The sequence below is a fragment of the Ischnura elegans genome (genome assembly GCF_921293095.1).
Source record: "Ischnura elegans chromosome 13 unlocalized genomic scaffold, ioIscEleg1.1 SUPER_13_unloc_1, whole genome shotgun sequence".
NCBI classification, from domain to species: Eukaryota; Metazoa; Arthropoda; class Insecta; order Odonata; family Coenagrionidae; genus Ischnura; species Ischnura elegans.
In genome coordinates, this window is record NW_025791657.1 from 8,773,991 (window position 1) to 8,798,343 (window position 24,353).

Consider the following 24,353-nt stretch of genomic DNA (forward strand, 5'->3'; position numbering starts at 1 on the left):
TTTACTGAAACAGACATTATAGAATTTGTATTCAGTCAGTGGATGTAACTACATCTCTAGGTTGCACCATTTATTAACTGAATTTAAAGTAAAACAAATATTCACATTTCCCCATTGAAGTTATTCAACTTTTGTCTAATAAGGAGTTAATCTACAGATTTCTCTTTTTCGTAAACTTAGAATGTCCTTCTGTTATATCTCAACTGCCCAAGTTATATTGCTAACCAAAGCGATTGATGTTATTAAACTGAATTATAACCTGAAATCAACTAAAGTTCTCCGTTGTAGACCATTTTTACATTTATTGCCTCTATTTCATTATCTATGGTCTCTGGAATCTCATGCGCAGTGTTACCCACACACAAGTTTTTATTATGAGTGAGGTTATATCTGGAGTTTTACAACTCCGGAAACTATTGCTCAGGGGATCATTGCATGGCTTTTGCCAGGATTTTGCAATGCAAATAAGAGGTATTAGGTATGTAGTGAAGTGGTAAATTCAAAAAACCTAATTTTAAATGATTAACATTTCTAACATTTGGTTCAGCTAACAGCATTCAGATTCTAGAACTCTCTACCGCTATGTATTAAAACAACTTGTTCACTTCAATCATTTAAAGAAAGGCTTTACTCCCATTTGAAATCCAGGGCTAAGGTTAGTTTATCATCTTCATTTTATGATGTTATCAAAACTTAATTAAACTATAAATTAATTTACACAAATGTGTGTTCATAATTATCTTTGTTAGAACCTATATTTTTTGTTATTATGTATTGAATATGTCACAGTTTTTGTCTGAAAATCTTGTTAATCTTGTTAGTTGAACAGCTTGTTAAGCCTTGCAATGGTCATAAATAATCGTGAAAGCTGAACAATGACTCTTCTTATCGCTGCTGTTATATTTTTGTCAAAATGCTATTTATTTGTTTGATATTTTTTTTGGGCATAATATGCATCTTGTGTTTATTAACTATCACAGGTTCTACCTGAAGCATAATAAAAGTATTCATTCATTTATGGATTTCCTTGAGTCAACTTGCAGGGTAGTGTGAAGAATATATCCATAAAAAGCAAACTAATTTTATTCCCGTGGCAAATTCTCACAAGTATTTATATATTTCTGTATTTCAATAATTAAAATATTCAATGCAGGCCTGAAATTCATCAAAGTCGTCAGAATCGGCCATTAAAATAAGAAAGGAAAAAAAGGGAGGTTTCCACCCCATAACTTAGATACAAATACTGCTTTATACAAATGGCACACATTCTTCGAAAGAGGAAAGCTTGCTGAAGGCCATTCACACAAACGGAAGATGCAAGTCAATATTAGTCATGTACGGAGGTGGAGAAAGGGAGAGCACATCAATTGACGTTCTCCATATCTTGGCTTAGACAGGACCACGTCAATTGATGCGCTCTGCACTGAATGTGTCAATGATGATGCCTGCAGATTCTCTTGCAGGCTCAGGCCTCTACTGCTTCCCATGGTAAGGAGATGGAAGTCGAGAGCTCAGGAGCCATGGTGACAGACCTCAAGTGGAAGCTGATTGGGGCCAAGAAGGAACCATCTCCCGAGGATAATGCCAAGGTATGTATGAAATTCCTGTAATCCAATTAAATTAATGGATTAAGGATATACTTTGTATTAAAGCTAAATATGTTTTCATCATCATAAACAATCGAAAATTGCTCTTTCTACGCAGCAATTTAGGCACTCATTTGATTCAAAGGTACTAATAACTGAAGTAAGGGTACTTATCTCAAAATAAGCTATCTGTTCCTTTTTATGTTGCAACACAATGTGAAGTGAAAAGTTTAAAAATAAGTTGATGAAAATGAAAGACATTTTATTTGCTAAGTTTGAGTTATGTATTATTGTATTTTGTCAATAATTGTTAAATTTGTACTGAAATATCAACTTCAATTATTTATTGAATTGTTTTCCTGATTGTTTTAAGAATGTAAATGGATGCTTCAGCCCATTTAGGTTAGGTTAGGTTTCAGAAAAATAATTCACAAAAAGTGATGTTTTTTGTCCATAGAAACATGGTATAAGATGTAAAAGCATGATTCAGCCCAAGAAAACTGAAAAGTCATTGTGTATTTTGTCACCTGGGGATTTTGTCATTGGGCATATCGTCAGCAGGGGATTTTGTTGCCAGGCCTTATGTCGACGGGGGTTCTGCGCAGGGCCTTCTTTTGGTAAACCAAGAAAAAGAGAAGGAAGGCTTTTTTCCCCCTTCCATTTGCCTTTTTTGAATCCTTCTAAGTCCCTCAAAGGGTATGAACCACTGAAGTCCTTTTACTTGTTTCATCCGTTCCTAGGTTAGTAGATGATTAAAATTCCTGCTAACCAGATTTTATATTCTATATATTGAGGACCATTTTCATCAAGTGGATTTCTTGAATATGTGTATATAGTCCATGCCAAACTCTTGGAGACAAACTCTGAAACTGTTGATTGCATTTTCTTATTAAGCAAATCATCGTTTAGATATTGTATTGAATACTCTTTTAATGGAATTGTCCAACTGGATTTTGACAGTAAGGGTAAAATCAAAGTTAAATTTGAAAAATTGAAACATTAATACAATGTGGCCCAAATATTTTTCTGTAGGCTAACCAAGTTTCAAAATTTTACAAGGCAAATACATAGTATTCCTACTCACCCTAAAATATTACAAGATTTGGTGCCACGAAAGGAAAACTGTTGTCGTCCTACTCGAATTTCCTCATAGAATCAGATGTTGTCATTGTGGTAATTGCAAAACCTTATTTTTTTGCATTTATGTTCTCTGAAAAAGCATGCTGTATCAAACCTGGAATTTCTAAAATAGGCTACTGTATTTCTATTGTAGATTCCAGCCTTGAGGAATCGCGCTTTCAAAGTAAACATATAATTTGATAAAAAGCAAGCTTTTGATTTTAGTGCAATGATAACATCTAATTAGTTATCAAAGTTAAACTGGAGCCTACTAGATATGTATCTGCATAGTCAACACATTTAAGAAATTCACATGGTAAAAACAGGTTCACAATTATATGATTAGTATGAACTCTGACAAATACGAATTTTAATAATAAACAATCTGCTTTTCCGATTAGCCGTTGATACTCTTTGGAGGAATCTGGAAAAATTCCGCAAAATAAAAAAAAAACACTGCACTGTCAGATGATCATTGATTCACTACTCAATGCCGATAACTACTACTGTATTTGGGTGACAGTACATCAACATTGTTCATGATAATACACACAGCACTGATATTATGTTGCCAGTAGACATCATGTATTGATGTATTCGATTTCTGACTATATCGATCAAAGTCGGTAGATTGATAGTTGTAAGTCATGGGTGGTAGTTCCAAAATTGGCCTTCAGGAATTGGAAAACTTGGACTGATGACTTGAACTGCTAGGGGAAATACTCATCTATAGCACTTTTAAGAAGTCATAAATTGATGTAATTTATATTATTTACGATCAATTTTAGATCATGTCCATTGGATATCATTCTAGAGCCTCCATATGGATGTCTTTGTAGTGACCCTCATTGGATGTCATCTGAATGACATCTAATAGATGTCCATAAGAGACTTCTGGATGTCAAGTGGAAGTACATTGGACATTTTGCAGTGGCTGGGTTATGACTTTGGTTTCAAGTGAGGTTTTGTAAACTATTAATCAAGAATTTTTATGTAATAAGTGCATATTTATCCAGTTTTTACTTGAACAAAAAAGACGACATTTTGTTGTGTTTGTACAGATTTTTACTTTATTGACAGTGATGTTTTTTTTTCAAAAATATTGCCTCGTTTCAAAATTATGCCTTCACTTTTTCTGGCATGAGAATAATGACTTTTAATTTGTTGGTAACGTATTATACGCTCCTTTTCCTTCCTTGTGCCTTGCTGAACTTCCTACTGCAAATTGAAGTACATGTTATTATAATTTTAATTGTAATTCAGAGATGAAACTATATAACCTTAGTTATGATAGGGTAGCGTACGAAAAGACATCACTGGCAGAGTTATCTAACAAATATAATATAACAATACAGACGTAATATTATTCAATGACCACTTCCTGGTTGAGAGTAGTGGGAAAATCTTGAACTCTCTGTGTTGAAAAAAATTTATTTCGTTGAGAAAATATTTTGGAGGGCCTCAAAAATTTTGATGCAATACGTTTTATAAATTATTTTGTCGAGCCTTTCATAAAAAGTTATAAATTTCTTACTTTCAGCCAACATTTATGGAGGATGGGGAGCCAATTGAGGGAATCACTATGGCCCATGAGTCTACAACAGAAGCATTGGGTGAGTGCTCAAAAGGGAAATAGATACATGAAGGAATAGGGTGGTTTCCTATAATTTTTTTATTTCCTAAATCGAAAGATTATTACTCCTGGAGTATGCATTTCTCACTCATAGATTCTTAAATCACGATATCTATTTTTTCGCAAAATAAATGAGAAGTGGAAATTTTCAAGCACGCGAAAATGCGATGGCTAAGTATGAATGCCGGGAAAAGCCCGTGTGATGTCATTCTGGTTCCTGCTGCTGCAAAGTGAGGTGACCTAGGGGCGAGGCTTTGAGCGCAGCTAGGCGCAGGCTTCTGATGCAGGCTGCTAGCAGGTTGCAGGGTACCCTGCTTGCAGGTAGCGCTTGGCTTAATTATGGATTAATAATACCTTATCAAACGATGGAAACTTTCCGACAATAGCCAGTTTTAATAGGTGATTATTAAGACATGTTTCTCTGAGCTCTGTGCCTCATGCATGAATTTGTAATCTCAGATGATGTAAAACTCCTATCTACTCGTATAGAAACTAGGTCCCTGTGACGTCTCCTGGAGTGGCATAGCATGGGCGCCAATCTGCCCTTTTTCAAATGCGGTTAAAATTGACCTTTTCCATTCGCATTACTGGGATTTCTAAAACCAAATCATTTGTATATTGTAAATACACTAATGGTGGGTAACAAATAGCAATCAATGCCTTTCGTTTTCTTTGGTGAAGGAAACTACCCTATTGTTGTAAATGATTGTGAAAGATGAAGCTAATGAAATAGAAATCCATCCATACTTTCTGTTTTTAGTTTGCTTGCCAATTGAAATGGGGAGTGAAGTTATCTTTTCAATGTTTTTGTAATTATGTGGTTTTTTATAATGATTTTCCCTAGCAAAATATTTTTCTACTGATTTTTTTAGCATTTAACCTTTTCCCTGCTAAAGACGAAAATATGCATCTGGACATTTCTTGACCGGGGAGACGAAAAGCCACAAATTTTGGTAGGAGATTTTCCTACCCAGGTGAACGAATGCGGAATATATAAATTTCCTAGCTATTCCCCATTTATGACGGTCGTGGGTTTGCGATGTCTTTGCCTCAGGATCTAAAACAGCATGGCATAGGCTTTACCCTTGAAATCCGGGAGCAAGTACCCAGACCCTTCGTCTTATATCACCCCTCTTAGTGGTAAGGGACTGCTGTCATGCAATTGTTTGTCCAATCATGTCGCAAAATAAATATTTGTTCCCTTCTCAAAAAATATAAACTAAGAATTGAAATATTTTCTTTTGAGCTGCTTTCACAATTTTTGAAAAAAATTCTATGGTAAATATTATCATATATCTCGATTTTGGTATAAACATCAGCATGGAAGTTGTTGCTGCATTAATATTGATGGTAGAGCTTTGTTAAAAATTCGATAATTCTCAGAGTAAAACTAGGAATTAAATTGAAAGTCTGCAATTTACGTTCGAGCAGCAGTTATCCATGTAGCTAATTAATTTAAACAGAGCATGATTGACTGCACACCAATGCCGCTGGTAGGGTTATAAAGCCCTAAAGGAGGGAGCCCAACTACCCTCTAGAGTCCAAGATATTGCGGAGTCCCCACTAGGGAGGGTAGAAAAGGGTTGGTGCTGGAATGCATGATTATCAGCGAGACCCTTCTCAAGGAATGTCCTGCAGAAATGCTCAATATGGAGGGGATGGAAGAGTCTCTTTGAGGCTCAGTACAACAGCCATGCTGAGGGGAGAACTCCACCGTCTTGAAGAGGTTAACTACTTGGATCAGTGGCTAGGAAAATTTTCTTTATGGCTTATTGAAATGCAGCATTTTTTGCAGTGAAGATTGATACTAAGATTCGTACGCCTTAATTCAGCCAAAGTTTTTACCTTTCATCTACATCTACATCTACATAATACCCCGCAAGCCGCCTAAAAGGCGTGTGGCAGGGGGTGTTAGGACACCAGCCGTTAACAGCTATTAAAAAAAAAAAAAAAGAAGAAGTGCTCTAACGAGGTTGGGACAAGCGTTTATTAAAGTCCTTTATTGTTCGGGGGAAAAACGAATTCTTATATCTATCCGTTCGGCTAAAAATCTCTCTTAATTTATCGCTTCTGTCGGACCTGGAAATATAGTGTGGCTCTAAGATTATGTTCTCTGTGTCGCTCTTAAATATATCCATTCTCAATTGCTCAAGCAATCTAAGCCTAGCGCGCAGCCTCCGAGTCTCCAACGGCTCCCAGCCTAATTCGCTTAACATCTGGGTAACACTGTCTGTACGCCCGTAGCGGTTTTTGACGAAACGCGCAGCCTTCCTTTGTATCTTATTCAGCTCGCGGATTAAGTCTTTCTGCACTGGATCCCATACACTCGCTGCATATTCAAGGTGCGGTCGGACGAGAGCGAAATAGCACCTTTCTTTTACTTTCTCATCCGAAAATCTTCCCACAATACGCTTGACGAATCCTAATTTCTTCAGGGCTATGCCGCAAATATTCTTTTTATGAGTTCCCCACGTGAGGTTCGAGGTTATCGTAACTCCCAGGTACTTCACTTCGTCTGTTGCCTTTATGTTAATGCCATCCACTGCATAAACATTGTTAGTGTTGGACGAATTCCGCAAAAAATGTACCGCCATGCATATGCTCAGATTAAGTTCGAGTCCCCACTCTTGACTCCACAAATGAACGTTGTTTAAGTCCGATGATAGATTTTCATAGTCAGAGTGATCACTAATTTCGCGGTAGATGACAGCGTCGTCAGCAAATAAACGTATTTTACTGCTAAAGCGGGAGCAGAGATCGTTAATGTATATAATGAACAACAGGGGGCCGATTACGCTTCCTTGTGGAACACCTGATGTAACTTTTACAACATCAGAGCTAATTCCGTCAAGAACTACTTTTTGTTTACGATCTCTGAGGAAGTCGCGTATCCAGTTTACAACTGTTTCGTTTAATCCGCATGACTGTAATTTGTATAAAAGTTTGTTGTGAGGTACAGTGTCGAAAGCTTTCTTAAAATCTAGAAATAGTGCGTCAACTTGTCTTTTCGATTCAATAGATTTTATAACGTCGTGAAGAAAGAGCGCGAGCTGTGTTTCGCAGGACCTTTAGGACTGGTTTATTGAAAAAATAGCAATAAATGACCAGAATAGAACACTTGGCTGAGAATCGAGTATCCAAAAGTAAATATCAGCGCTCATGGAAAACGTTAACATGGAACCTGGTCAAAAAAGTGCAAAAATTAGCATCATATTTGTTCCAATTTAAATCAGTTGGAAAATTAGGTAGAATTGTAAAAAGGGCACAATCATTTTCACTTTTTTCCAGGGGTTGGCTTTCGTATTTTGTTAGGTTTAGCAAAGAAAATGGTTGTTTCCTTCATCAAAGAAAACGAAAAGTATTGATTGGGATTTGTTAGTTTTTTTGGTTGTCCACAAAATATGAGTCAACATGGAAGGAACCGAAAAACAATCGCCAATTAACTCACCGTGGAAGCCTCGGTAATAATTTTTAAGATTTCCCATTTTTTTAATCCAGAAAAATCAGTTTATTTTCAACTTTGCATCCATCATTGGAAAAGGGGAACGTTTAGCTATTTTTCTAAATAGTTGCCATGAGTATGAATTACTTTTTGGCACTATTGTTACTAGCCTTTTAATTCTCGTGTTGTGCTCCTCTCCCTGTATTTTTAACTCATGACAACTTCTTGCACTGCATCGTCTGAGTTGAATATTTGTCCCCTTAGGTGTTTTTTGAGAACAGGAATCAAAGTGGTATTTGCTTCGGCCTATGTCAGAGTGGTAAGGATGGTGGCGTATGATATCCCAACCAAATTCATGGAATAGGATGGTCGTTTGATATGTATCATGTGAACACGCCCTGTCATGATGCAGACACACTCCTATGAGACTCATCTGGCAGAAACTGCATCGTAACGGAGGACCTCTGACCTAGTGCTCCGCACATAGATGTAGCTACAGCCTTCATCAAGACCTTCCTATATCTCATGACGAGTAATTCTCTGGTTGTTGTATGCCATCTCATCAACTTAAGCTGCTGTTGATTCCGACAAATGGCCTCCCTGACTGCTCTGCTCACCATGAACGTTTTTCCATCCATCAGAAAACTCCCGGCAGCATTTCCTCACATTTTTTATGTCTATACACTTTTCACCGTACACTACCATTAACTAGGGATGAATGTCAATCGGGAAAATCTTTTATCGAGTGACTGAGCATAGTTCGCACTTGGTGGTGCCGTTGAGCCGTGGGTTAACCAGTGGGTCTAGGCTCGTCGTAAGGTGTCGGGTTTCTGGGCACCAGTATGGGATGCAGCATAAAGGGGAAAAATAATTCCGCCCGTACTCGGAATGGTGACAACTCCCCTGTTGGAGGGAGTAATTCCCTCAGAAAGTTGAGAGGATCGTGCTAGCATCCAAACCACTCCCTTTTCATCACCAGGAATATGGGAGGGGACATGGGATAACAAATAAGGGATAGACTTATCCTACTACACTCCTAACTAACTCACTCCTGGCACTAGCCTCGACAAAAAGAAAAAAAACCCTCCCAGTAAAAATAGCCGACTGCCTACGGTAATCCCTGCGCTCACGTCTCCTCGTAATGACTCCCTGCGCCATCTCTATCTCTGCCGCTCGGGATATACGTTCCGTCCATCGGCTGCTGTGCCCTCCGCGTTCGGGGGTAGAATCCTATGAAGACAAAAAAAACTGGGAGTGCCGTAGCGTAAGGACAGGCAGCCATCGCAGTGGGTGAGCTAAGTGGGAGCTCCATCCTAAAGTACAGCTATGTAGCTACTGAACGGACTATGACTACATGGGTGATTCTACCCTTTGGTGTAGAAACCAAGAAATGTAGTGCTGAAATAAAAAATGTACAACCTTGGTATCTTTTCACTGGAAGTTTTGATTTTTACGACGTGTTTCAATGCTGAGGCATCATTTTCAAGGTTACAAGGTTGTTTATTTTTCATTTCAACAAGGATTTTCACAAAGTCAAAGCTGAATCGATTGATTTCAAATGCAGTGCTGCTGTCATATTCCACATGGCGAATTGGGGATTTGCAAATGGTGTTTTTTTGAGACCTAACTTTACAATATGCCCTTATGGCTCTTAGTTTTATCTGTCTCGCCACTGCTGGTACTTGATTACTTGCATTTATTTTGCAGCTCAACCCTTATTGGTATTGCTTTTATCTTCAAATGTTTTAATTAGGGATGGTCGGATCGGATACCTCGGATCCAAATATCCGCGGTTATTTCCCTTCATCGGATACATCGGATCCAAAGTCGCGGAAGACATCGGATCTGGATCCGAAATTTTGAATCAAAGGTTCAGTGAATGCAACGTGTGCCCGAAAAGGGTGGAAAGAGTTCCGATTCTATCTTCAAATGCGCCGTCACATGCAATTCTTGTCCTAATAACGAACCGTTTTGTTTGAAAGCTCTCGCAGAGGTTACGTAGGAGAATTTCAGCCGTGGAAATTTAAAAAGGCACAATACGACTGGCACATAGTGTGACTCTTTACAAGAGATTGAACAATCATCGAGGGAATTTCTGCGTCAGGAATTTGAAAATGCATTTGGATCCGAAAATATCTGATCCGAAAGATCCGGCTCCGAAAATCAAGGATCCTATACGAATCCGGATCCGAAAAAAATCCTGGATCCGTCCATCCCTACTTATTTGCATTGGCTTTATCTTCAAACGTTTTAATAGTTAATTGAAAACTCATTCAGGAGAAATTCAAAATTTCAGTATTAGATTGAGCAGTGGGGATCTTTTCAGGAAATGAGTTAGTGATTATAGTAAGTCAGGGGATTTGTACATTGTATTTTAGCGAACAACCTGGAAAGCAATCATTCTCATCTTCTTAAATAAGTCAAAGAAGGCTATTTGGGCTTCCAGCTGGGTGGTCTTTTTCCATTCTGCTGACGTTTCAGAACTCGTGTCGTGTTCCATCCTCAGGGCAGATGGCTAGTGCAAGCTTGCAAGTAGGGGAGGGTGGTGTACCTAATGCATAGCGTACGCAGAAACACTTGAATCTATCGACAAGTGCTGTGACCTAGGGGATTTAAGAGTAAGCTATAACGCGAAAGAAGCACTATAGTGTAGCATAGGTCAATTTCAGTTCATTTAGATGATGTTTTCAGATAAAATGCTAGCTTGAAGTTCTTGACGCTGAAAAGTAAAAAGTTTTGGTTACGTATCGATGTCTTTTACCAAAGATTGATCACTTCAACAGTGGTCATAGTTGAATCAGCAAAATCAATATAATGGTGATTAGTATTAGCTACTTATATGGTTATTTAAGTATACGTACTTGGACTAGCCGTGGTGATAACTTTTACGGAGTCATCCACAGTGGTTTTGTGCGTTGCGGGTGGCTCCGTAAAAGTTATCGCCGTGTCTAGTCCCGGTATACTTAAATAAGTCTAGAGCGAACACCTCTTCGTGTTCAAAGTTCAGGGGAGATTGACGCCTCAGTCGCTTAACTGGCTAAAGCACTCGGCCGAATTTATTGAAGATATTGCATGGGTATAATGTATGTAAAATAATTTCCATGGATACTTATCTGTGGTTCCAAAAATTTATCATTGTAATTGTTAGGAACTTCTTTACTCTGCAAAATATTGGTCGATCATATAACATAAAACTTGCAAAGAGTATAATTTGTCATTTTCATATATATATTTTCTCTTATACATGATCTGTGGAGTACAAGGGAAAATCTGGAAGGTGGATTTGTGGTTACAAATATTTGGGCATGAGTCTTGAAGGATATCTTGTAGGGCCAGGAAAGTAGGTAGTGTGCAGAATGGGTAGCATTTTTTATCTGTGCGGGCTAATTTGGATTATACGTTTTTTTATTGTTTTAAAGTTTTACGGGTCACCCGCAGTGAAGAAAACCACCAAATCTATGAATTCTAAGCACCATTTTCAAAGCCACCCTCCCGCTTCAAAAATCCCAGTAAGTCACCACCACTCAACCCTCACTGTGCAACCGTCCAAGATATAAAATGTGTAAGGTATTATCTCCACCCCCTGCCTCTTTTCTCCCCAAACTTAAGTGCCTCCCAATATTTCCCTCCACCACGTGTACTTCAAACGACATCATTTACAGTACACTCCCGATTATCCGGGATTATGACTTGGAAAGACGGCACGGATAATTGAAAAACACGGATAATGCAAACGTTCACTTAAGTGTCTTGTAATGTTCCTAATTTACGTAATACATACATTCTATTATTATTTACAGCTATTCTGTTATTTAAGACTTCTTCCCGGGCTATTTGATAGCTTTCTTCATAAGTTCTAGACCTTTTTAGTTGTATTAGTATTATTAATGTTCCATATAAGGCCTGGTTTCGAAAAGCACACATCCTTGGCTGTGTGATCACGGATACAGAAACGTGGTTTGCGCGAATTCTTCAAAACCACTGCTCGACGTCGGAAATTACACTGTCAGGCACCACGCCGCGCATTCGCATCTCGCTCAAGTTGCCCGGGTTGCAACTGCTGCGCGACGTGTATCCGTGAACAATGAGCGTAGAGAGGCTTGGAACACAGTAACACGGAGCTCCCGTGAATGAAGCTAGCGCGTGACCGCTTCCGTTTTACGAAGGGGATTCTAACGGAAATAATAAGGCCGGCATTCTAGCATTCTAGCAAGGTATCCTAGCATTAATGCCGTACTTCCTATGATTTTGCGTCCGATTTAAAAAATAATGATCGTGGAAAAATTGAGCGATAGTGAAAGAATCATGCACGGACAATCCGCAACCCCGATAAACCGTATCCGGATAATCAGGAGTCTGCTGTACCTCCTCCATCGCAACATCTGCCCTGATTTCTATGTTGGCCAATGCACCACCCCTAAACCCCAGCATAAATAATCACCGCGCCTTCGGTTGTCGGTCATCACCAATGCATCTCTCCCATTACCCACACATTCTGTTTCCATTAATGACCTCTTTCCTGAATATAATAATTGTTTTTCTTCCCGGCGAACAATTGAAGTGAAGTTTTCTCGGGTTTCAAATCGGGTCAGGTCCTCCATTTCTCCTTCCAACGTTTCAATGGACAACTCGCCCATCATCTTCAGGGATTCAGGAATTCGAATTTGGATTCCTGAATCCCTGAAGATGATGGGCGAGTTGTCTATCGAAACGTTGGAAGGAGAAATGGAGAACCTGACCCCGTGCGAAACCCGAGAAAACGTCACTCCTCTTTCCTGAATGTTGCAAAGCATCAGTTATTGCTAACGTATCACAGCGGTTTAACCCAAGGAAAATATCACTTGACACTATTTTAATCTTTATATTATGTACATTCACTTCAAGATGGCTTCACTAACAATAACTTATTTATCTCTCATCAACATAGCATCAAATCAGCAAAAGAAATCAAAATAAAAACAAACATGATCACAGACAAATAAAACACAACAAATGAACTCAAAAACAGAAAACAAACCGAACACATACAAAAGTGATTTCGTTAATAAATACACATACATCATTGCCTCCCTCACCCCCACTGACTCCGCCCTCAATCTCCACACCCTCGAACATTGCGTGCACTTGGCATCTTTAAGCCCATACCTTCCCTGGGTTGAACATCTCATCCCCCTTTCCCTTGTCCAACACATTCCTTTCCTTCTCCCCATTTACACTCAGGTTGAGATTGAGTCCGAGACTGTGAAAGCTCTGAGTTTTTTCCCGTGTGAGTTTTTCTTTTTGCGTGCATGTTTTTTTTAGTGATAGTGACTCGCTTTTTAACCTATCAATTGACTATTTTCCAATTCGGCTATGAGGAAATTTCACTCACGTTTAAACGCTACAGGAGAGCGACACACACACTGCAAATGCTCATGCATCAACCAAGCTAGGTGAACAGGAACCATGAAGAAGGGTACTCTCAGGAAACGGTGCTACAGGAAACCACTGCTCCTGCATTGTAGGAGTGAGGCTCTTTGTTACTCACTGCAGGAAAAGGGTTCATCTTCATCGCTTGTAAAGCTAGAGCTCAAGGTCGCTTGGATGTGGGGTTTTCAAAACCAAGCCTTTCATGGAGCATTAATAATACGAATACAACCATGTTGACGCCGCTAAAAAGATGGCGAACTGGCAAAGAAAGCACTCAATGAGTCCGCGAAACACTCTTAAATAAGAGAATAACGTCATTAATAATAAAGGATTGATTGTTTTACGTAAATTGTGAACATTACAAGACATTTAAGTGAAAGTTTGGATTATCCGTTTTTTCATTATCCGTTCCGTATCTCCTCATAGCCCTGATAATCAAAAGTGTATTGTAAATGATGTGGTCCCTGCAGAGGAGGCTAAAAAGGCGGTCACTTACCGAGGTACCCATTATAGTAACATTAACGTGTTGTGCACTGTTCCCTTGTCAAAGTAGAAAAAGCTCTGCCATTAAATTGGTAAAAACAAAAAATATTTAGTTTTCAGTTTTTGCCAACTTCAAGCTGTTGCAGTGTTGCCAATTCTTAAAAAATGTCTCTCTTTTAATGTTTATTCTGTTATCTGAAATATCATTGAAAATAGTGCAGCCATTTTCGTGTTATAAATTATGTAACTAATGCAATGTTAGACTTTCTTTGATACGTATATGTATTTATTTATGGATCAAATATAATGTATATGTATACTTTGCCTCAGGAATTCTGGCTTCATTCTATGATAGCTCCATTGTCCTCGTCCTTTTCCTGTTTTGTGTTCCTATCCCTTTCTTTCTCTCCCTCCTGATTTTTATGAAGAGTTTTTGGGTTCAAGGCCAAGACAGGATACATTTTTACCCCATGATTTGTGGCTTTTTCCTTCCACTAAATCAATTTTATAGTTAGGAATAGGAGCCTTAGATTTCATGTTCGACTTTGATAGTTTCCCAGCCTGCACATTATTAGTCATTGAGATAAGGCGAGAGGAAGAAATTAGGAAGGCGCTTATCAAGTAAGCTTGTTATGGGTTTCCTACGGCCAGGCCTACAATCATCCAGAGTAATGACAAAGTGGATGCCAAACTTTCAGCACTTCCTAAGGTGTTGTTTAGATTCCATCGTTTCTGAGCATTCATTAAGGGATGATATTAGGATGTATGTATAAGAATAATTTTTCCATTCTTGGCACTTCTTTAATATGAGTAGAAACAACATCATACTGCCATAATTTGAATATCATTCACATGTATGAACTGATAGCGAAACGACGGTCATAAGAAAAACAGAAAATTTCACAAGAATAGCGACGTAGAGTAATATAAAAATGCCGGAAGGAATCTCTTGGTTAACAAGGCATAAATTAAAATTCATAAATGTTAAAATGTGTGGACCTTGAATAATTTCAGTTTTTCTTGCACATACCAGACAATTTTTTCTACATGATTGTATTTTTAAGTGGTAGCTAAACCATTCTCTTTTATCAGCTGCCGTGGTGTAGTGGTTAGAGTACAGAGCAACAGATACCTAGATCGTGCGTTCTCCCTGATGTTATTTTTTTTCTTTCCGTCGCAAGGATAAAGTATTTGTATTATGCTTTATATTTTCACTACCCAGTCTCTTGCTGTTATTAAATTGTTTTCTATTTACGTGAAAATCTTTTATCAGTTGTTAAGCCCTTATGAAGACTCGCCTAATTTCACCGGTAGCCTTTAAGTTCATGTCGGGATGAGCCGCGTAGCATGTGTAGTATGATGTTCAGCCGCCTTTGGCGTTCCAACAGAAGCGACTTAGGGGGCCATCACAGTTCGGCGTTGCGTTGACGCCGCGGCTAGCGAGCCAATCAGAGCCCGTCTTGGATAATTGATGACGTCACGTCTCCAGCTCGCTGCGTCGTCGCAGAAAAACTGAACCTGTCGGATTTTCTCTGCGTCAAGGCGGCAGTACGCCGACGATTTCGAATTGGTGTTTGTTTCTTGGTACACAAATGTGCAAGATTAGCTCTAATGGGAGTGGCAAATGCTATTTATTTCATTTATTACTATTATTTTGAAGTGTTCAGCTTAGATATTTCGTATCTTTCCTAAACATAAGACAAATGTTAACCCTAAATTAGATTACAGTCACTGAGGAGCATATATTAGCATAACTCATACCCGTAAATGATATCAAAAGCTGAATACAGCGTGAGAGGTGCTTGTTGGTAGCTAAGGTCGTTTAAATTCCATTTTATATCCAATAATTGTGCCATCATGATCTACTCAGTTAGAGCTATTTATATAACATGACTAGGACAATCTGTTTGAACAACAGATATCATTAATAAATATTCCTGATAACATTCCACGTTACTCATGTTCATTGAGTGTATGCAATTAGCTATTTTTCGAATATTCCGAGTTGAGAAATAAAATTTAAAGGTCATAATAATGCATAGGCAAGGGTCATCACTACATGCATTACTATCGACTTTATGGTCGCCATATCAACTTCAAATGCTATTTATAGTGAAGAAGAGCATTTTAAGAAATGAAATTGGGTAAACATGCAGAATACAACATATTTATTGTGCGTTTGGTTCGAAATCATAAGATGATATGGTCATAGGCCGATTTTTAGGAGCCGACGCCTTTTGCCTTTCATTTGTTTTCGCAACGCAGACCTGTGAAGGGCTCCAACTTGCTGCGATGAGTTAGCTCCGCCCCCAAGTACGCAACGCCGAGCTATGAAGGCACCCTTACATTGCCTGAGGATATTTAATGGCAATCCTTACCCATTCTTCCCTAACATCTTACCCTTGCCTTACATAAGCCCGTTAGCTTACGATAAGCTGCTTATCAATTTGTTCCGTAAGAAAACCTTAAGAAACGATTAACTCTCTTACTCTGTGTTATCTGGGTTAAATTTGAAATTCTTTTCTAGGATTCCCGGCTGCCAAAGGAATGCCCATTGGAGCAACATCAACTTCACATCTGTCTTCGGAAGGAAATGTAATGAATCATTCGATTGATGGATGCATTGATCTTGCATCTCTGGTGACACAAACTGATCCCAAGGTTGGAGCATCCCATTTTCGGATTGAAAGAAATCTGATGGATGACGACTTGGAAATATGTGGCGCTCTAGATACTGATAAGGAAACAAATAGCTCAATTACTGATGATAGACAATGTAATACAAAATACATTCAATCACTTGAAAGCAAGGGAGGCGGAGCCACAATGACGGTTGTTGGGGATAGAGGTGGTCGTGATGCATCAAATACCACTCATAACCTCAGGTCAATCATAATCAGAGGAAATGACACAAGTGGCTGTGAGACTGTCATGGGAGACAATGAAGAGATAAACAATTGCTTGATGAAAAATCCTGAGAATAGTTGCAAGTCAAACGAAAATTCATATCATTGCTTCAACTGCAGAGATGTATTTAACAACAAAAATGACTTAATCAAACACATGAAAATTCATTTGAATGGTGATAATTTTGACGCTGAAGCAAAATCATCAATGGGAGGAGATGTGTTTAGCAGGTCTTTCGCTGGTATTGGTCACCTGAATCGCCACGTGTGTGTAGGCACAGGAGAGATGCCTTATACGTGCCAAATATGCCAAAAATCTTTCACTTATAGAAGTACTCTCAGAATTCACTTGCGAAAACACACGGGAAAGAAACCTTATGCATGCAGAATATGCGAAAAATCTTTCTCTGAGAAAGGTACTCTTAAAATTCACATCCGAACACACACGGGAGAAAGGCCTTATTCTTGCTATCATTGCGAAAAGTCTTTCTTTGCAAAGACCGACTTAGTAAAACACATACGGATTCACACAGGAGAGAAGCCTTATACCTGCGATGTGTGCAGCAAATCCTTTGCTTGCAGTAGAGAACGCGTTAAACACTTGCGAACACACACGGGAGAAAAACCTTATGCATGCAGTATCTGCAAAAAATCTTTCACTGACGGAAGTAATTTCCGAATTCACATGCGAACTCACTCGGGAGAGAAACCCTACTCATGCAGAATCTGCAAAAAATCTTTCGCTGCCAGTGGTACTCTCAAAAGTCACATAAGGACACACACAGGGGAAAAGCCTTTTAAATGCAACGTGTGCAGCAGGTCCTTCGGTCAAGCTAGTCACCTCAAAAGTCACATGAGAGTACACACGGGAGACAAACCATATTCGTGCCAAATCTGCAAAAAATCTTTCGCTCAGAGTTCTTATCTGTCCATTCACATGCGAGTACACACTGGAGAGAAACCTTATCAATGTGACATTTGTTGCAAGTCTTTTGCTACTAGTTCTCACCTTGGCCGTCACATGGGTGTACATACATGAGATTAAGCATTTCTATACAGTGTCTCCAGCAAGTACTTTACTGCTAAGAATGGCCTTGACCACTGCATGTGTGCACGTACTGTTGTGAAACATAATTAATTTAGTGTAAGCACAAAGTTTTTCACTGTTAGTTCTAATCTCAACCGCCACATGAGCACTCACTAGTGATAAACAATATTCGTGCTACGTAAGTTGTATGGCTTTCCCCAAATGGGCCACCTCTGTGCACTTGACATGTTTGGTCATTGGAAAGATTATTCTTATAAATATCGAAGTTGTTCTAAATCAAGCGATTGCAAATCTGTAGTGAGAAGCCCAATACCTTATTCTTACCTTCGCAATGAAGAATGAATAATGATCAAGTACCTATTGGGAAGATGGGTCATCTCCCACGATACCATGGGAATCGTACCAAGTCGTTTTTTGTATGTTGCACTCAAGACAGTGAGTGAGATCAACAATCATTTTAGTGAAGCTCTTCAAAGACTATCAAGTGAACCCAATATTTTGATATTTGCATTGAAAGTCATTATAAGCTGTGATTTCAAACTGTGGTGAGGCTCAGTCATTGTACTTCTTTCCAACTGACGTTAAAGAGGTTTTTAGAATTATTGAAGAAATGAAGCGTAAAAATGCAATGGGTCATGATAAAAACAGTATCAATATTATTAAGGTATATGATCGTATTGCACCGTTTTCTACACACAGCAAACTTGAGTATGATAAAGTGTGAATTTCTAAAACAAACAGGTATTGCAGTGCCAATTTCCAAAATAGGTGATAAAACTTATGCTAGCAATTATATACCAATATCACTGTTGCCTGTCTTCTCAAAAGTCTTGGAAAAAATTAAAATTCAGTTTTTGGATTTCATAAACACTAATAACTACTTACTCCTGTGCAATTGGGATTGTGTGAAAGGTAAAAGTACAGAAAATAGAATTTTAAAGCTTTGTTCTGCTATCTCTGATGCACTCAACAATATCTAGAAAGTTGCAGTTTTGTTATACGTAAACATTACGAAAGCTTGCATAGACGAGTCAGTGTTACTGAAAAGATTATTGCAAGCTAGAATGAGATGAGTCGTTACTAAATGGTTCAGGAGTAACTTCAGTGGATGAACCCAGAGTGAGAAAATACATGACGTTTGTGGACAAGAAACATCACTTTCATCTGTAGTGCCGTGGAGATTCAATTTTAAATTAACTTCTTTGTGGATAATACGGCTTTGGTTTTTATATTGCATGATTTGAGTGATATATACTTACAAAAACAAATAGCATGTGATGGAACAAATCTTTAGTTGTATTCATATAAATTTGTATCAAGCAAATGAATAAAATATGTTACATTTAAGTAAAAAAGAAATTATTCAAAAAAAAGGAGCATTTACTTTAGATGCCTCATGTGTGACATGAAAAAAACCTGTTCGACATGTTTTAAAATTGAGCAAATTAACTTTGTGAGTTAATCTGGGATAACCATTGATGAAAATATTACCTGGAAATAATATCTCAATAAACTGGAATTGGAAATGCTATTGATTTCAAGGAAATTCCTTATATTAAGATATTTATGTCCAAAAATAGGTTGTTCTGTTTATTGTGCTCTAGTTGAATCAAGACTGCAATATGGCATTTCTTGCTGGAAAGGAGCCTACCTTCCTCATATTAAGCCTTGGCAGATTGCCTAAAGGAACTCATAAGGGCAGTGTAAAACTGAGTTCTCGTTGCCTCTTTTCCGAAAACATAATGTTTTACGACTAAAGTGTTTTTTTTGCATTTAAGGTACTCATGACGTTTTATATTTTTGTGGGAAACAGAGCGAAAAAGATTGAATATGCTAGTAAACTCCGGTAAAAAATACGTATCCATGAGTTTCGAGAACTGTTGGTATACCTAAGCCCAAAAATGAAGCCTTCAAACATACATACACTTTTCATTGCACTGAAAGTGTTATGTTCCCACCCAGTTGAGATACTGGGTCAAAACTCTATGGCTTAGTTTCTTGCTAATTAAAACATTTCCTATCCTAAGAGAATGAAAATATTGAACAATTGTTAAAAAGTTGTTGTTTAATCTTTATAATTTTAATTTGTATTTTTTTGTATTTTCATTGCGTAAAGTTCCTCCTTCATCATTCCTACAATTTACCCTGACCAACAAGAATGTAATGTAAATTGTAAATTTTATGAAATATTTATTCCTTTAGTTTGTATGCACTATGATAACTTGCCACATGTTATATGTATATTCGTTGTTTTTGTAAAACCTATTATGAAATTCTAATTGATTGAAATGTTAAAGTTATTTCTTTTTGACAAAGCCTATGTCTACTTAATTGTATGATCATACAGGTGAATAAAATTATTATTATTATTAATGAAATGTAATATTTAATGTTTAATGATGAAATGCAATAACATAGGGTAATACTACCCAGTAAATAATGTTGTTGTGTCGGCCAATCAAGGTTTGTGCGATACGTTTCTTCTCTCCCTCTCTTCATAGAAAGTCCTCATCAATTTCACATTGCCGGTTAGCATCTTTAGGACTATTTTGATCCAGCTGAGTATTCTGAATGGAGTAGCCATGGCTGAAATTTCACCAGAAGTCATTTTACATATAAGGATATCACAGAAAAAAAAATTTGTATGCAAGCATACTTACATTTGTATATTTGTACTTGTAAACAAAGCCTGATGTAATTCCCGCAACTCACGCATACATCCGTGTCGTGCCGGGAAGCCGTATCAATAGGATATAAGCATCGTGCAGTGAGGTCATATCCAGCAAGTCCTCTAAGTATTTCAACTGACAAGGGTTCCCACTCAACTGTGAAAACCTTTAAACCGTGAATAAGCCGTGAATTTTTTCTACCATGAAAAAGCCGTGGATTTCGTCATAAAACCTTAGCCCTTTCGAGACGGCGGAGATTTCGCCTTAGCATGACTGCCGTACTGAGCCCCAAGAGACTCTTCTTTCTCGTGGTACGGAGCATTTTTTGAGGACATTCGTTAAGAAGGGTCTCGCGGAACCTTTTTCGACCCCTTCCCTGCTGGGACTTTGCATTATCTCGGACTCCGAGAGTTGCTGTGCTCCCTCCTTTTTGGGGAGGGAGATGCAAGCAAGCCTGCCTTGGACCCAGAAAAGTTAGCCGTGGTGAAGGGTAAGTGTGCATTTCAAAAACAGTAACATTTTGGCTAAGTGCTCCTTTGCCAGGCAATTTTGGAACTTTTAATTCAAATGATCACCAAGAGTGCCACATTTATACTTCATTCGTAAGGGTGGTCTATGAAAATATACTCGTTTATAATGGCATGCTTTACCTATCACTTTTTTTTTATAGAGGAGCTTCAGGTACTTCTTGTTATGTACGTTAACTCACACACTATCGGTCTCAACAGCCCATTATGTTATGTATTGCGGCTGTTTATTTGTTTGACTTCAGTTTTCCAAAAGTTTTAATGTTTAATGATGAAATACAATAACATAGGGTAAACTACCCAGTTATTGGCACTTTAAGGACCATGACGAAGAAAATTAACTCTTGTGACCGTTGTATCACAACTTCAGTTTATTTCTAACTTTCCTTAGATCTGAGAGACATTTTGCTTTAGTACTCCCATGTGAGCGATTTATATTTTACTAAAAATAATTGTTTACTAAAAATAATTGTTTAAAAAGTCCAATAAACCCAAATATTGGCACACTTTATCCAGTTATTGGCACACTTCATCCAGTTATTGGCACACCAGATTTCCATGCACTGCGTGGCAAATTTTCTTTTAAGTTATAATATATTAAAGAAATATAGCCTTTTTCAGCTACTGAATCGATCATTATCTTACCTGTAAGTATATTGAAACAGTGAGAGGCGGTAAAATACCTTTAAATGAAAATCCAATGATGTTACTTTAAAATTTTGCGTTTTAATGATTTTACGCTCAAAACAAAGTATTTTTGGACCGAAAAAGTAAAACTTTACATGTTTATTATGTATTTAGATTAATATATTTTTTGTCTGTTCAAAATATCTATAAATCACTCAGGGAAGTGCTGTCCTCTGGAAACTCATAGCATTCATGACAAACAAAAAGATGAAAGCCAGTATCATCTGGAGGTCGCATTTGATGCGTTTTTGGGACTCACTTTAGGTGATTTAGAAATATATAATTTCTTGCAACTGCTGCATTCAATTCCTACCTTCTTTTGCCCCACGGTGGAGTTACGCATACCATTGGTTAATTCCTTCCACTGACAGGTGTGAGTACGAATTTTCTTCCTATGCCAGTGAAACGATGAGATTCAACGGCGAAAGACTTTAGACATTGTTTTTGTGATAGATGATAGTTGGTGAACGGGGGAAATGACCTCTACGGCCTCTATAATATATAGAGGATTCAAAAGGGGGTTCTCAAATGGCCGTAAAATTTGACACCATCCGTCAGAGGAATAAGCAAAAAACACTTCACCAGAATGCCCTCCTGTGGCAGTTTACGGAAATTACTTCCGCGCCAGCGACTACCACAGACAAAAGCACACACCCCCGAATTGACACCTTCGCAAGGCTACAGCCTCGACCTCGCTTAGGTAACCTGGGACCCATCGCAGAGCTGGATGGACTCTTTTACTCCTTTCTAATCGCCTATTGTTTTTGTGGTAAAGCTGTACTAAAAATACTTTGGGATGGTAGCTATTCCTGCTCATTTCATAATATCAATGTTTTAGCTGCCTTTAACATTCTCTTTGGCTCTCTTTTGAATGGTCATTTAATTGCCTTTTCTTCAAACGTCTTTTTTGTTGCTTGCTTCTGCAGTTTTTTCTCCTCCCTTTCCTCCTTTCTTAGTTCCTTTTCTGTTTGAGTTTCTTATTTTATTCTTTTTTTCTTGTCATGACATTATTTCCATTTTTCTGGGGTCAATTTACGTCTTGTACAAATGGTACCCTTGCGGTACTTCTTTTTTTCCTTTCTTTTTCGTGTTTCAGGCCAAAAAAGAATGATAGTCATTGGGGTTACACTATATGGTCCTTCATCGTGGCATGGACCCTCTGTTAGGTCTGACCTGTGTATGCGTGGCGCAGCAGAAATTTCAGATAATGCTGCCTCAGTCTCTAAAGAAATCTATCTGTAGTCGTATCTTCTGTGTTATGCTGCTTATGTACAAGTACAATTACTTTCTCATCCGTTCCTTCTTCCTCATTATCTATCAATTTGCATTGTAATTTGATAGCGCTCCCACAATTTATATAGAACTCTGAATTCCTCTCCTTTTCCCAAATTTTGTTGAATACTTTACAAAGTTTCACTTTGCTCTTCCCCAACCATCAAAGAAAAATCATGTTATGGAAGTGGATTCATCTTACAAACTGAGATATTCACACTGACTCTGGATGAACGCTTTCCTAGGCACTTAGAATAATCTATTGCGTTGGCATTCCATGGATATAGACCTAATGCCCTGAAACCATTATTAACTATTCCAGACTAGTCAATGTTGTTTAATATGGTTGAAAGAATGGGAACAAAATCCTCTTTTTTATCGGCGTAAGTGTTTTTGATCTATTCGAGTATGGCATCCTTCCACTTAGTCTTTATTGGCCTAAAGGCAACCACATCAGCGGCTTGAAATATTTTTGTGGAATTTTGGCTAAGAGCCATTAGAATAATTTGAAATTCTTTGCATAGCGAGCTTCTTTGGTATAGCAGATGGGTTTTGTGGCCATCTACAAACAACACTACTGGTAATGGGATTTTACTTTCCAAAAGATAAAGATGAAAAACATTCCCAATAAGTTTAAAAAACACTTCTAACATCATCCACCCATTGTCACTGCGCCCTTTCCCCCATTTTTCAGGAACCTTTTGGAAAATTTTATTAAGGATCCTCTGTAGAAGGTAGATGATCATCGGAGGACACGTATTTCCTAAGGATGAAAAGGTACTTATGACGGTAAACGTTGCCTTCACGTGACGGTGAGGGTAACTTCATATACATTTTTTTATCCAGAGGGGCAAGCACGAAGTTCTTTTCAGGGCATGACATGAAATTAGTTTAGTCGCCAATTAACACGCTATTCAGATCAGAGAGGATATCAAACTTGTTTTTTTCTTTAAGAATGTCCTCCACAGGTTTAAACCAGCCTCTGATATGTAGAGGATATCGCTCACGTATGCACTTGCATCAGTTACTACTTCAAATGAACGGTAAGAAATTTCAGGGTATCTGCGTAAAAAGCCATGATACCACTTATTTTCGGGAGTATAGACCTTAAAAGGATTTCCGCGATAATTTTGCTCGAAATCTTTGACATTATCACTTGTCAATTGTTTTGCTTGGAATTCTTTGATATTATTAATTTGACTATATCCAATTATTGGCACCCATTTTTCTAGTTATTGGCACCCATGCTAAGTACTGGTTGCACTCATTTGTATGAGCCAAAATATAAAATACGCATTTATACTAGCAGTACAATGCATTTGGCGAACAAAATAAATATATAACTGTAGTTGATGAAATTTCCAATACTTGGCACCCAGTGCCAATCATTAGAAATTAACAATATTTACATACCAGTGATTGGCACCCGATAAAAATCAATTTTAATTATGATAACAGGCTCTAAGTAAAAAACAACCTCATTGAGCTATTACCATCATTACAAATATCTAAGTTTCATACTATTTAATGGGTTGGTATTGATAAAAAAACGCATCCAAATGAGGTAACATT

The 24,353-nt window shown here is 37.9% G+C and overlaps 1 protein-coding gene across 1 annotated transcript in view; it reads left to right on the forward strand.

Moving 5' to 3' along the window:
* LOC124172224 (zinc finger protein 565-like) overlaps positions 1-19,351 on the forward strand; it is a 142,060-nt gene extending 122,709 nt beyond the window's left edge. Inside the window, exons 6-8 of the mRNA XM_046551646.1 lie at positions 1,452-1,589; positions 4,246-4,318; positions 16,200-19,351. Coding sequence (XP_046407602.1) covers positions 1,452-1,589; positions 4,246-4,318; positions 16,200-17,617 — 1,629 coding nt within the window. The 3' untranslated portion in view covers positions 17,618-19,351. The remainder of the gene's footprint in view (positions 1-1,451; positions 1,590-4,245; positions 4,319-16,199) is intronic.
* Positions 19,352-24,353: the final 5,002 nt, after the last annotated feature.